General features: G+C 27.1%; 1 protein-coding gene across 2 annotated transcripts in view; it reads left to right on the top strand.

The window, feature by feature from the left end:
* Positions 1 to 4,590, top strand: part of LOC117176032 (cathepsin L) — a 21,245-nt gene extending 16,655 nt beyond the window's left edge. Inside the window, exons 5-6 of one of the 2 annotated variants that reach the window (XM_033366007.1) lie at positions 1,624 to 1,775; positions 4,077 to 4,590. In XM_033366007.1, coding sequence (XP_033221898.1) covers positions 1,624 to 1,775; positions 4,077 to 4,297 — 373 coding nt within the window. In that variant the 3' untranslated portion in view covers positions 4,298 to 4,590. The remainder of the gene's footprint in view (positions 1 to 1,623; positions 1,776 to 4,076) is intronic. The other variant, XM_033366006.1, reaches the window with a different exon arrangement.
* The last annotated feature ends 10,571 nt before the right edge of the window (positions 4,591 to 15,161 follow it).

The following is a 15,161-nucleotide window of genomic DNA, read 5'->3' as shown; positions in this document are numbered from 1 at the left end:
TTAGTTGAAGATTCATCATTTGAGTCGAAAATTCATCACTTTGTTTAAAAATATAATTATGATTTCAAAAATGTTTTTTTTTTTTGGTAAACATTTTTTTTTGCTGAAAATGTAACTTCCAATTGAATATTCTATTATTTTATTCAAAAATTCATCTCTTTGGTTGAACATTATTTTTTTAAAGGAAAATTTAACCTCAATTTCTTTTTTTGTTTGTAGAAATTTATTTTTTGTTGTTGAAATATATTTTTTCTTTTCCTAATTTAAATATTACATTTTTGATTGAAAATTGAAATTTTTTGGTTGAAATTTCAACTGCTTGGTCGAAAATTGGTCTTTTTCAGTTAAAAATTCAACTATTTTGTTAGAAATGAATGCATTTTGTTAAAAAATCTTTTTTTTTTGTTAGAAAATATATCTTCTTGTTTGAAAATTCATTTTATTTATTTATTTATTTTTTTTTTAAATTCCACTATTTTAGTTAAAGATTCATCATTTTAGTCGAAAATTCATGACTTTGTTTAAAAATATAACTATGATTTTAAGCATATATTTTTTGCTTGTTAAAATTTGTTGTTACTGAAAATGTAACTATTCCAATTGAATATTCTAGTACTTTATTTAAAAATTTATCTCTGGTTGAATATTCCTTTTTTAATATAATTTTAATATAATTGCCTATTTATCTGTGTTAGTTAAATTTTTTTTAATTTTTTTTTTATACGAAATTAGTCTTTTTTAGTTCAAAATTCAACTTTTTTTGTTAAAAATGCCAGTATTTTGTTGAAAAATCGTATTTTTGCTAAAAAAATTATATTTATTCTTTAAAATGTTATTCTAGTTGAAGATTCATCATTTTATTTGAAAATTCATCACTTTGTTTAAAAATATAACTATGATTTCAAAAATGTCTTTTTTTTGTTATTTTAGATTTTTTTACGAAAAATATAATTATTCCAATTATATGTTCTATTATTTCATTCAAAAATTCATCTTTATTATTACATTATTTTATTGTATATACATACATTATTTTTTTAAAGGAAAATTTAACCTCAATTTCTTTCTTTTTTTTATATTAATGTTCTTGTTTGAAAATTCATTTTTTTGGTACAAAATTCAACTCTTCCAGTTAAAGTTTTTAAAAATTTTTAGTTAGAAAATTAATCACCTTTGATTGAAAATTAATTCATCTACTTGGTTGAAAATTGGTATTTTTTTCGTTCAAATTTCAACTATTTTGTTGACAATGAAAGCATTTTGTTGAAAAATCGTATTTTTGTTAGAAAATGTATCTTCTGGTTTGAAAATTTATCTTTTTTCTTGAAAATTCAACTATTGTGGTTAAAGATTCCAAGTTTGAATTTGGATTTTTATTTCAACTGCAAATTTGTCTATTTCATTGTAGGTTGAAAACTGATCTTTTTTTTTAGTTAAAAATTCAACTATATAATTAAAATGTAGTGCTTATTTAGCCCCTAAATATGCACTGAATTTTAAGTCTTCAGAATATAAAATAGTACGAAAAATTGTACTTCGAAGAAGGTGTTATCAGAAAGCTGATCTTCTCTCGAACTATAATAATATCATCAACTGGGGGATTTAAATTGCCCATTTTTCCAGATACAATCCACGCAACAGTGGTGCCACTGATAAGGGCTTTGTTGACATTCCACAAGGAGATGAGAAAAAATTGAAGGCTGCCGTTGCCACCATGGGACCCGTGTCAATAGCCATTGATGCCTCGCACGAGACTTTCCAGCTCTACTCTGAAGGTAAGTGGGTGGGGGGGGGGGGGGGGGGGGGGGGGGGGGGGGTCCTCCTCTCATGTACGTAATTTTTTTCAAATTCGCAAAAACGTTTTCCTGATGGTGAATTATAATTTTCGGTGAAAAAACCGTTATAAGTAATTTAAATGGATATTTTTTAAGCTAGGCTTTGAACGAAAATTTAACTGTATTTTGAAGTTTTTTTTTTAATTCATATGTTTTAGGAGAAATTTCATCTTTTATAAATGAAAATGCAGTTGTTTGTTTGAAAATTCAACTGCTATTTAAAATTTTGTCTTTTTGATTTTAAAATTCATCTGCTTGACCGAAAATATTTTGGTTTAAAGTTTCACTGCCTTTTTGAAAATTTAGTTTTTTCTTTAGATTTAATATTCTTACGATGAAGAGAGAGAATCGAAATTGTTTCTCGAGGAACAAAATTTTTGGGATTAAAAATTCATCTTTTATAAAAGAAACTTTACCTTTATTAGATAAACATGCAACTGGTTAAAAATTAAACTATTTTGTTTAAAAAATCGTACTTTGTGGTTGAAAATTGTCCTGATTTATTGAAAATTGAACTATTTCGTAGAAGATTTACTTTGTGTTTAAATTTTATATTTTGGTGTTAAAAAATGAATGTAAATCTTTTCTAGAAGAAATTTCAACTTCTTTTTTTTTCGTTTTTTACTCAAAATTGATGTTTTAAGAGAAATTAATTCTTTTTTTTTTTGATAAAAATGCAACTATTTGGTGAAAAATTAAACTGTTTTTGATCTTGAAAAGTCAACTGAAATCTTTTGTAGCAGAAAATTTAAGAATTTTTTATTGATAATTTATCTGTTTGATTTAAAAATTCTGCAATGTTAAAATTTTTTTTTTTATTGAAAATTTCACTGTTTAGAGCAAAAGACTTTTTTCTTGGTTAAAATAAATTTTTTAACGAAAAATATATCCAGATGAATAATATTCAAAATATTTATTTAATAAAATATGGAAAAGGGGAAATTGTTTTAAAAAGCTGAAAATTTGATTAGATTTTTTTTAAATTCATCAAAATAAAAAATTTTAATTTATTCTATTTCTTTTCTTAGTAAATATTTAGAATTTTAGATTTTGAGACTCCTGAAATTTTCAATTAATTTGTTTTTAATTAGAATTTGCAGTATTGTGTTAGTGACATATTAAAAACATTGTTTATAAGATCCACACTTGCCATTAAATTGATTATTTATTTTTAAAAAGTTCACAGCAGTCCAATTCTAACCTTAAATTTTTCCAGCTTTTTAGGTAAGTAATTTAATTTTTCGATAAAAATTAGTAAATATGCATTAAAATTTAATATTTAATAATATATTTTCGATCAAGAGGTATAACTGTTTCGAAGAAAACTCTTATTCTTAAATTAAAAATTCAACAGTTTGGTTGAAATGTTTTTTCTTTCTTGACTGAAAGATCTTTTTCTTATTAATATTTGAACTATTTTATTGAAAATTCGTCTTTTTAGTATTAAAATTAATTTTTTTTGTCATGTGAATTTTATTAACAGTTTTATTGAAAATTCGTTTTTTTTTAAACTTAATTCAACTGCTTTGAATTTGTAATTAAAATATTTTTTGGTTGAAATATCAACTATTGTATTTTTTAAAATCAGAATTCACCTTTTTGGTTGACCTAATACTTCAATTTTCTAACAAATTGTTGAATTAAAAGAAAGAGTTAATCAATTTTCAATTATAAATTAAAAACAATTATATTCATTGAAAAAAAAATTAATTAGAAAGTAAACGAATTTTCACCGAAACTAAAAAAATATGAAATTTATGATTGAAAAGATAAATTTTCGTACCAAAATCGATAATATTAATCTGATTAATTTTTATCGTATTTTTATCATATTTGTGGTTAGAATTGGAGGTTTCAAAAAACTTTTTTTAGAATAAATAATTAATTAATCGTCAAGCGTGGAGCTTAGAAACAATATTTTTAATATTAATGAATTTAATTCAGTAAGATCTTGTTATTTTGTTAAGCAGAATGTTAATATGTTGGTATGCATTTCATGAAAAATTGCTTTTTCAGGTATTCTATAATTGTAGGTTCTTTGTACCATTTAACTACCAAATTAATAATGTATTTTCTGATCTAATCGATCAAAGAGAGTTAATTTTTTTTTATAAACCGGGAGAAATGACAAATATTTATCGGGAGAAATCCGGGAGACGAAAATTTAAAAAATCGTGTTCACCCTGTATTTTGAATTTTTCAAATAACTTTATGAAATACATGATCAATTTAAATTGGCAGGAGTGTATTATGACGAAGAGTGCTCGTCAGACCAATTAGATCACGGAGTTTTGGTTGTCGGTTACGGCACTGATGAAGATAAGGATGGGAATCCCCAAGATTACTGGATTGTGAAAAACAGTTGGGGCGAAACTTGGGGAGACAAAGGGTACATAAAAATGGCGAGAAACAAGGATAATAATTGTGGTATCGCTTCCTCTGCCAGTTATCCTCTTGTTTAACTGGAAATAATAATTTCAGAGTGCATTTCATGACTTCCGTAATTGTAAATAGCTCAAACCCTGGCTGAGATTTTTGCGTAAATCTATTATTTGTTCATGTTAATAGAAGAAGAAAAAACTTGGGTCTTGACGCTCGTATGTGATATTTATGAGTTGAGCAGCTTTTTTTTGTAATTGAGTTGAGAGAATTCATTTTTAATTTTTATATTTCAATCAAATTTTAATTATAGGAGTGATAGTCATCCCATGTATTTTGTATTTCCTATAGAAAATTAAAAAATGTCTTTTCGTAATATAATGTTTTTTCTTTTACTCGATTTCCTTCACATCTCCTAGATTAGAAATCATTCTTTTTTTTTTTCATCTAGCATATTCAAGGTGGCAGCTGAACTTGGAAAGCAGGTAATTAGAGTGCATTTTTTATTGGAAATTTTACAAATTTTCAGGAGAAAAATCTATCCAATCAGTTAAAAATTGAAATATCACGTGATATAATCCGTGATACTGAAATATTTCAATTAACCCTTGAAGGGCACACTGGGTGTTTAGTACCCAAGGGTATTCAAGTTTATGCTGTGTCGACGGTATCGGATAATTTTTTTACAAGAAAATCAATTAATGATGTTTAATCTATCTAGTTTAAGGAGAAAAAGGTTTCATAATAGTTTTTTAAATTTGAAGTAATTAAAAAAATCCTTTTTGGGAAAAAATTTAAAAATGACTTATTTCACTATAAAGTTCATAACTTTTCGAGTTTTTTCAAATACATTTTTACTTAAAATTTAACCTGAATACTTCCGAGTTACGGGGCTTCAAAAATAAAATTAATCTTTTAGTGTTCGTTCCAACGAAGGTATTTATTCTGAAAAATGAAACACCGTACTTTTATTGATCTTAAACTGCGTATAAAAATTAGAAAAATCAAAATTATGTGAAAATAACGTAGAAAAATAGGTTTTCATGTAATTTGTTAATCTGGCGTCACATGTTTCATTTTCTTGAATTTGGTACGTTTTGTTAAAGCCCAAATAACTGGCTGGGTGTTTTACACCCAGTCCTTTATAATGCGTTTTTGAATGCCGGAAAAATTAAAAGCGTTTAAAATTGAATTTGAAAAAAAAAGGTTTTAAATCGTTCAACTGTAACCAAAAATAATAAATGATTTAAAAAATTGAACTACAGTACTGGTATTAAAAAATGAACAAGAATTAACTTTACAAGACGATTCTGAATGTGTTCAAAATTAAAAAACAGAAACAAAAAATTATTGAAAACGCATTTTGTAATGCCCAGTTGCTGCCTTAATCAGCATATCTATATCATTTTTTGGGGTCGCTGAATCCGAATCCGGGGTCCAAAAAACCCAGTTGGCTCATATGTTTTCGAAAAAACGCAAAAATAGACGAAAAATGACGAAAAAGTCTATTTTGTGTCTTTCGAAATAATAAAAGCGAACTGGGTTGTTTGGACCCCGAATTCTGATTCAGTGACCCCAAAATCATATAGATATGCTGATCAAGTCCACCGGACATGACAATGTATTTTTTTTGCAAAATATAAACGAAAAATCTCCGTTTTCGTTGATTTTACGATTATTTTTGCGTTTTTCGAAAAAATATGAGCCAACTGGGTTATTTGTACCCCAGATTCGGATTCAGCGACCCCCAAAATATATAGACTTTAAACTGTTTTAAAATTTTATTATAACTGCAATACATTTTTGTATCTACATTAATTAAAAGTTGGAAAATTCTAAATCTGAAAAAGTCCGTTTTTATAATTTAAAAAAGACAAAATTTCACATTTATAACTTTGACTATTTCTACTGACACAAGCCGAAATTTGACTAAAAAAAATATGGAAATTTCAAATTTTTGACGCAAAATTCATAGGGGTAGTAGAAGCAAATTTGACAGAAGTTCAACTTCCCCAAAAATCATTTTCCGGAAAAACCACTATAGATCCCTAGTAACAATCGAGTGGATAGTTGATGATAACGATGGCAACTTTGAAAAAATATAAAGTTACCAATAAAATACGAGATTTCTAGTAATAATCTGGTGGGTTTCCGGGGAAAATCAATTTGTTTTTAAATGAATATTAATAATAAAAATATGTTTAATTATTATCAATAACTAAATGATGATAAGAAGAACTGCAAATTGAATAATTTTAAACCAAATAACGTTGAACTGCAAAAATTAAAAAATGTTACTTTTATAAATTGAACTGAGTAACGATTTCTAGTTTAAAAATATAAATTGAAGGTATTATTTTTAATCTTCTAAATTGAAAAATGCACCAATAAATTTGTAAATGTTTAAAAGATTATCATTTTAAACAATTTTAAGTTAGAAACATAAAAAATTAAGCAATTTCAATTTTTTCTTTAAATGAATACTTTTCAAATTGAAAGTTGAAGTATATCAATTTTAAGTAGTTTCAAATTTATAATGATCCATTTGTTATTTATACATTAAAATTCAACATTTCAATTTAAAAGTTCGAAATTTAAAGTTCAAAGATTTCAAATTTTTCTATTTTAAACAATATAGTTTTAAAATTGTTTAAGTTTTGATTTATAATTAATAACTAAAAATTAAAATGTTGTAAAAATTCCGGTTTTATGCATTCTTTAAAAAAATTATGCCCGAAAAATGTTTTTAAAAAAAACCTTTAGAAATTAAAATGGTTAAAAATGAATAACTACAAAAAACTCCCGTTTTTTGTATTTTTCGAAATGATGTGAATAAAAACATATTTTTAATAATTCAAAAACTTGAACAAGTTTAAAACCTATTACCTAAAAACTGAAAATATAAAAATTAAAATTATTCAAAACTATTAATTGAAAATATTTAAAAGAACTAAACAAATTAAATTTTGAAAAAACCATCGTTTTGGTGCATTCCTAAAAATAAAATTATGTTCTTTGACATATATAAAAAACAAACTAAATAATTGAAGAATAACATTTTTTTGTAAATTAGCTCAATGAATTTGAATTAAAATATACCTGGAAAAAATTTTTAATTCCCATTCTATATGTTCTAAATAATAATATAAATAAAACAATATTTTATTAAATAATCTCTTATTAAATAACTAGAAAATTAAAAAATAACTAAATAATTTATGAAAAAAATGAATATGTTAAAAAAAAGTATAATTTTTTAAATTGTCGGTGTTTGTGTTTTTCACAATTATATAAATAGAAAAATGTTTTTACAATTTTAATGCGATCATTTTAAATTATAAGAATTTTATAATGCGTTTTTGAATATCTGAAAAGTTAAAAGCATTTAAAATTGAATTAAAAAAAAAAGGTTTTAAATCGTTCAACTGTAACTAAAAATAAATAATGATTTCAAAAATGGAACTTTATTTCTGGTATTAAAAAATGAACAATAATTCACTTCATAAGACGATTCTGAATGTGTTCAAAATTCAAAAACAGAGAAAAAATTGATTTAAAGCGTTTTTTTCAAATTCAACACCTATTTACATATTGTTTCTGTCTAAAATATTCATTTTTTAACCCATTCAATTTGAATTCCAATAAAAAAAAATAAAAAATTTGAAAAAACTCCCGGTCTTTGTGTTCTTCACAACTGTATAAATAAAAACTTTTTTTTTTCTTGAGTAAATAACTTCGCAAATCACTAAATCGATTAAAAATAAAAACTGAATGTTAAAATAATATAATTAAAAAGGTAAGGTCAAAATTTAGGAGTTGTTAGGTTTATTATTTAGAATTTTTTAAATAAAGCAATTAGTCACTTTCTAAGTTTTTGTATTAATTAAAAAAAATATTTTTCTATTTATATAATTGTGAAAAGCACAAAGACAGGGAATTGAAAAAATGAGAACTTTTTTAACATTAATCTTTTTCGTAAATTATTTAGTTATTTTTGAGTTTTTAAGTTATTTAATAAGAGAGACTATTTCATAACATATTTTTATTTATATAATTATGAAGAACAAATAGACTGGGAGCTTAAAAAATTTTTTAGGTATATTTGAATTCAAATGCATTAAGATGCTTTTTTTTTACAAAAAAACGTTTTTCTTCAATTATTTAGTTTTTTTTTATATCGAAGAACAAAATTTTATTTTTAAGAATTCACCAAAACGATGGTTTTTTCCAAATTAAATTTTTTAAAATAATTTTAAAACGCTTCAATTGATAATTTGAATCGTTATTTAAAAATATTTTCAGTTTTTATCTAGTTATTTTTAATTTTTTCAGTTTTTCAATGATTAAAAATATGTTTTTATTTATATAATTGCGAAAAATACGAAAACCGGGAGTTTTTTTGTATTCATTCATTTTTAACCATTACTGCTGCCAAAGGCTTTTTTAAAAACATTTTTCTGTTGTAATTTTTTTTTTTAAGAATGCATAAAACTTGAATTTAAAAAAATTTTAATCTCCAGTTATTAATTATATATCAAGCCTTCAAAAAATTTGCAAATTTATTGATGCATTTTTCAATTTAGAACATTAAAAAGTGATACCGTGGATTTATATTTTTAAACTAGAAATCATTACTCAGCTCAATTTATAAAAGTAAAAAATTTAATTTTTGCAGTTTAAAGGCATTTAATTTAAAATTATTCAATTTGCAGTTTGTATTATTTTCATTTAGTTATTAATAATAATGATATATTAACATTATTATTATATTATTAATATCCATTTAGCAACAAAATTAATTTTCCCGAAATCCACCAGATTCTTGCTAGCAATCTAGAATTTTATTAGTAACTTTATATTTTTAAAGTTGTCATCCACTAGATTGTTACTAGGGATCTATAGTAGTTTTCTCGGAAAATGATTTTTGGGGAAGTTGAACTTCTGTGAATTTTGCGCCCAAAATTTGAAATATTCTTATTTTTAAGCGAATATTCGGGGTTTGACGGTCAAATTAGTAAAATTTATTATATTGTTTCAAACTTGAGTAGCCAACTTCACACTAGCAATCAGTCCCGTTACACTCTGAAATGAAAGTGACCGAAATGTTGCCCGCTACCGGGGACGGCGCTGGCTGTACTTTTAGGCCGAAAATTATTCACATGCAAGGGAAAAGTGTCATAAATGTGAAATTTTGTGCTTTTTAAATGATAAAAACGGATTTTTTCGATTTTTTTTTGCTTTATGATTAATGAACTCGAATTTTGTTGAGAAAGTGCACGTTTATACTGAATTATTATCCAACTTCCAATTAATATTCATAAAAACTTTGCAGCAGTTATTACAAAATTTTAAAACAGTTTAAAGTAATTTTTTTAAAGATCGCAATTTTGTTCACTGAACAAAATTGACAAAAAAGTTTTGCATATTAGGAAAAATTTTGTATTTCAACGAGATGAGTCAAAATATGCAATTTAACGATTTTTTTAACGCAAATTATTTTCCTTAACATCCATTAAAGTTGTTATTAAAAGATTGGAAAATATTATTAATTCGTTACAGTTATTATTAAAGATTGCAATATTTTTTGTTAACATTAAAAATAATTAGCAAATAAGCGTTCCGCTATGAAATGATTAATTTAGAAGAGAGAAACTGAGTAAAATATGCAATTAAACTGTTTTTCTGAACGAAAATGATTGGTGCCATGAATTTTCAATAATTTTAATAAAATAATGTTTTAAAAATGTTATTAAAAATTGAAATATCTTTAACTAATGTTACTCCATGAAACTTCGACGATCTCAACCATTTTCATGTTATTGACGAGCACCGGTGTAACGATATAGATTTTCGGGTGCTAGAGCCCTCAAAACATATACGTTTAATTACACAAGGTGTACCTTGAAAGTTAGTATCGACTAGCTAGATATCGATTCGATATATCGATTGAATGTGTGTTCAAATTCAAATTAGAATTTGAAGTTGAACTAATAACCATAACTTAGAAATTATAGAATAAGAACAATTTAGAAGAAAAATTCATTATTTTAATGCTCTCTCTCTCTCTGTCCTGAAATAATAGAAAGAATAAGAATTACAGATTAATTCGATAAGAGGGAAATACTTATAGACTACGACGCAATAAGAATAGGTTAGATTCTTAGCATTCCTAAAGATGAGTCACAGAGCTATTTTTAGTATCAAAACGTGCCTTAGAACGAATTTTGACAGGAAATGGTATTATAAACATTCGGTCACAGTTTGAACTTTGCATCGAAATTGTTTGGATATGTCAATCAACGAATTGGTCATATTGCGTTGTAAATCTAATAGGCGGAGCCATGCGACCTAATTTCTTATTTGTAAACTGACTGTTAAATTCAATTACGTCAGCGATTTGATTGACTTGATAGTGTATAATTGAGTTTTTTTTTTTGACTTAGAAACTTTGTATTGTGTTTGAACTTAGTTAATTCATTTGAATTGTTGTTGAATAATAAACTATTATAAATAAGATCAATTGTTAACCGCGAAACGGGACGCCGCGATATAAACAATTATAAACAATTGTGATTTGTGACTTCTGAGACAGTGATGGTGGAAATGCACCTTTAATAAATTGTGAATCATCAACTGTCAAATGAAGTGTTTTTATTTCAAATAAGTTCCTTTAAATGGTTTTCGTTTCAATGAATCAACGGCAACAACGATCCTGTTCAGATGTCCAATCAGAGAGCAGTGAATTGTCGATAGAAAACCTAGGTGAAATTTGGGCATTACAACCGGGAACATCAAATAGAAAAAATTGACTTCTTTCCTCATATTTTTTATTTATAAAAATTGAATATCTATTTTAAAAATCAGACTCGACATCTCTCTTAGAAGTCTTATCAGCTTATTTTTCATATTTTTTCCGCACAAAATAGTTACTATTTGTTGGCTTACCTTATTTTGATCAAAAAACGTCATTTTTTCCCCACTGTGCGGCCTTCTCGGCGAGTAGGTATTTCATGCTGTGACGTCAGCTGGCAAGATGTCTGCACGCCGAGGGTCAAGCAATAATGCCAATTGCATGGGATAAAACTTAATTACTTTTTATAAGTTGGGAAACAATTTTTTTTCACTATAAATGTATTTGGGTATTGTTTGCAGTGAAACTTCTTTTGGGAGGAAAGTGAATTGAATTGCGACCGAATGAACGGATATCAGTCTGTCTCTCTCTTACAAGCCCATAAGGTTTCTATAGCTTTTCTCTCTATCAGGGTTGCAGGTTCATGCGTAACTCGAACTTTTATACGTATAATATGTATTTAACGTAAAAAATCTAATTAACGTTAAAAATGACGGACGGTGGTTAATGGAAAAGAGCATAAACTAACATCACTTATTCCGGAATGTATTAAGTGTAGCAATGTGACGTTTCAGAAATGTATACTTTTAAAAAATTTTAACTGAAAGTTTCAGTGAAAATTTTCAGGCAATGAAACTTTTAAAACTTCAGAAATTTTATCTATATTTATAATAAATGTAGATGAAAATTGCCTAGTTTACGTTTAAAATGAGTTTCTTAAGGCTGTTGGAACGGTGCGCACAAAAATGGCGAAATCCATGAGGCTCTCAAAACTTACCAGCGGTCAATGATAATTCAGTTTTGAGCTTTTAAAAATGCACTTAGAATATTTCCCCGTCCCCGAAAGGGATCCTATGGTTGTAGGATATGCGCTTGCTGTCTGATTTTTTTTTTAAATCGGGTAAAAGCTAAAAAATGAGAGTAAAGTGGTTAAGAAAATTGAGAAAAATAAATGATTGGAGACCAAAGCGACTGACAGCTGTTTGGCGCTAATCGATCAAAGTTACTTGATCGTACTACCAAGCATGTGTACTGTCGGTGAAGCTGCTACTCTTGGCTGAAATTTTAAATTAGAATACAAATTCGATTTGTGTTCTTTATACTGTAATTGTTTCCTGACATGTCTTAATTGGTTTCGGAATGGGAAAACTGTGAAAAGTGATAGAAGGATGCAACCGTGAACTCGCTGATAATATTTGATAATATATTTTCAAGTTAAAAAATGTATTATTTATTGATTTATTTACATATATTGTTGTTTTTTAACTTGCAAAACACATACGGAAATAGCGCACTAATATTAGAACACTAATATTATTCACATAAATTTCTTATTGTAGTAATAATACAACAATTAATTTTTTACATTGAATCTCTCCAAGTGCACTGTCTCGAGATCTAAGATTAATGAATCTTTGTGAATCAGGGGGTAGAAAATAGTTCGTAAAAAGTAAGCGCCGGTATTGTAGTTATTTGCTTATTTGTTGCAAAGTTTCCTGCAAAAATTTGTTACTAAATTCGGTGCCTGTTGTGCACGATAATTTCTATTATACCATATATCTCGATATTGATACGACGAAAGTTTTTAAATTTATGCAAAAATCTGCAGATATTGTTATTTTCAATAAGAAATTTATGCGATTAATATTAGTGTTCTAATATTGGTGCGCTATTTCCATATATGTTTTGCACGTTACAACACAACAATATATGTAAATAAATCAATAAATAATACATTTTTTATATTGAAAAATTATTTTCAATGACTATCGGCGAGTTCTTAGCGGCATTCTTCTATCACTTTTCACAGTTTTCCTATTCCGAAGCCAATTAAGACATGTGAAGAAACAATTACATGATAAAGAACACAAATCGCATTTTTATTCTAATTTAAAATTCCCTCTAACAGCAGCAGCTTTACCGACAGTACACATGCTTGGTAGTACGATCAAGTGTCGGTGATCGATCAGCGCCAAACAGCTGTCAGTCGCTTTGGTCTCCAATCATATATTTTTCTCATTTTTCTTAACCACTTTACTCTCATTTTTTAGCTTTTATCCGATTAGTTAAAAAAATGTTTTTTGTTAAAAAAAACGTTAAAACAAAAATTAGACAGCAAGCGCATATACCACAACCATGGAACCCCTTTTGGTGACGGGGAAATATTCTGAGTGCATTTTTAAAACCTCAAAACCGAATTATCATTTACCGCTGGTAAGTTTTGAGCATCTAATAACTTCGCCATTTTTGTGCGCACCGTTCCAACCGCCTTAATTATAAGGATACATTTTCACGGAGGCCTGTTTGTAATTATTAGTGGAATTAATTTTTCCTACATGATTAATTTCTAACTACTTTGCTGGTTTATGGCACATTTGTTTGGCTGAGAACCAGGGATGGGTAATTATTTATCACATTCCTAAACAATTTATTTAAAAAATAATGATATACATGCCTATCGTCCTTCATAATCTGCAACATTTTCGAGCATGTGGAACACGAGTGTAAGTAATCGTCCCTGGCGGATCGAAGGAACCGAATGTAGCCTCTACAAAGTACCCGTAAAGACCCCACTGGGTCCCCAATCGGTTCCTTTTTAAAAAACTTGAAAAACAGCAAAATCAACTTTTAAATGGTTGAAATTCGGATTCTACGTTAAAATTCCCTATAGAAGGTCACGGAATAATCGCAATAGTTTTTTTTGCAACGGTAAAAAGTTAAAAAAAGTATAAGACGTATCACGCCTTTTGATTGCTACACTTCAAGCGCATCACCTGTAAGTAGCAGTCAACAGGCGTTATACGTCTTATATTTTAATCAACTTTTTACCGTTGCAAAAAAAGCTATTGCGATTATTCTGTGACCTTTTATAGGGAATTTTAACGTAGAATCCGAACTTCAACCATTTAAAAGTTGATTTTGCTGTTTTTTCGAGTTCTTTAAAAACGAACCGAATGGGGACTCAATGGGGTCTTTACGGGTACTTTGTAGAGACTCCATTCGGTTCCTTCAGTCCGCCAAGGGTTTGCGCTTCAAATTAATGTTTTCCCACGGTTTCCCCCTCCTGAAATGTTTTTATACTTGTTCTTAACATTTTTACTCTTAAAATTAAAATCAAAACCATTGAACAGCTTTATAAGAGATTATGTCAATTATTCAAATTTGTAAAATGCAGTCCTGTCCAAGTAAATAACGTTCGCCATCTTCGATATATATTAGACATAGTTTTCTACAATTTTCTACGTATATTGCGTCGTTTATGTATTATACGTAGAAAACCTCTAGTGACATGTCACAACCCATCTCTGTTGAGAACCTAGATACGAACTCGATGTGTCAAATTAATTCATCAGTTTATTGAAATTCGACCTACGTGAAAGTTAGCAAGAACTGCACTTTTCTTCTTTTTAAATTGATTTATTATCAAATAAACTGCGTCAGAAAATAGAAGCAGAACTAACATAAGCTAACAAACAGATACTTGAGATACCAATAAAAGCGCCAAAGTTTGAAATTTTGATCATAATTGATAGTAATTCAATTTAATATATTTTAGGGTACATTTTCACGGCGGCCTGATTTTAATTAATCGTGGAATAAACATTTTTCATATGATTCATTTCTAGCAACTTTTTTGTTTTATGGCAAAGTTGATTGATTGAGAACCTAGATACGAAGTCAATCTGTCAAATTAATTCAACGATTAACTCAAAAAGATCTCCGTAAAAAATTACCCTCAGGATACCTTTTCACGGTGGCCTGTTTTGAAGTAATTGTGGAATTAATATTTTTTATAGGATTCATTTCTAGTTACTTTGTTAGTTTATGGCAAATTTGATGGGTTGATAACCTAGATACGAACTCGATGTGTCAAATTATTTCAATGATTAATTTAAAACAGGTCTCCGTGAAAAGTTACCCTTATAAATTGCGTACATAGAATATATTTATATTTTATAGATAATTTTCTTGTTATTTTCTAACTGCAGTTTCTTGTAATTACAGTTGCCTGTACTAAAATAATATACCAAGGCGTCAGCAGTTAATAAACTAAACATAATTATTAATGGGAAAAATAAGCGGGAAACAAATGTATT

The sequence above is a fragment of the Belonocnema kinseyi genome, chromosome 7 (genome assembly GCF_010883055.1).
Source record: "Belonocnema kinseyi isolate 2016_QV_RU_SX_M_011 chromosome 7, B_treatae_v1, whole genome shotgun sequence".
NCBI classification, from domain to species: domain Eukaryota; kingdom Metazoa; phylum Arthropoda; class Insecta; order Hymenoptera; family Cynipidae; genus Belonocnema; species Belonocnema kinseyi.
This window is presented reverse-complemented; position numbering and strand designations above follow the sequence as displayed.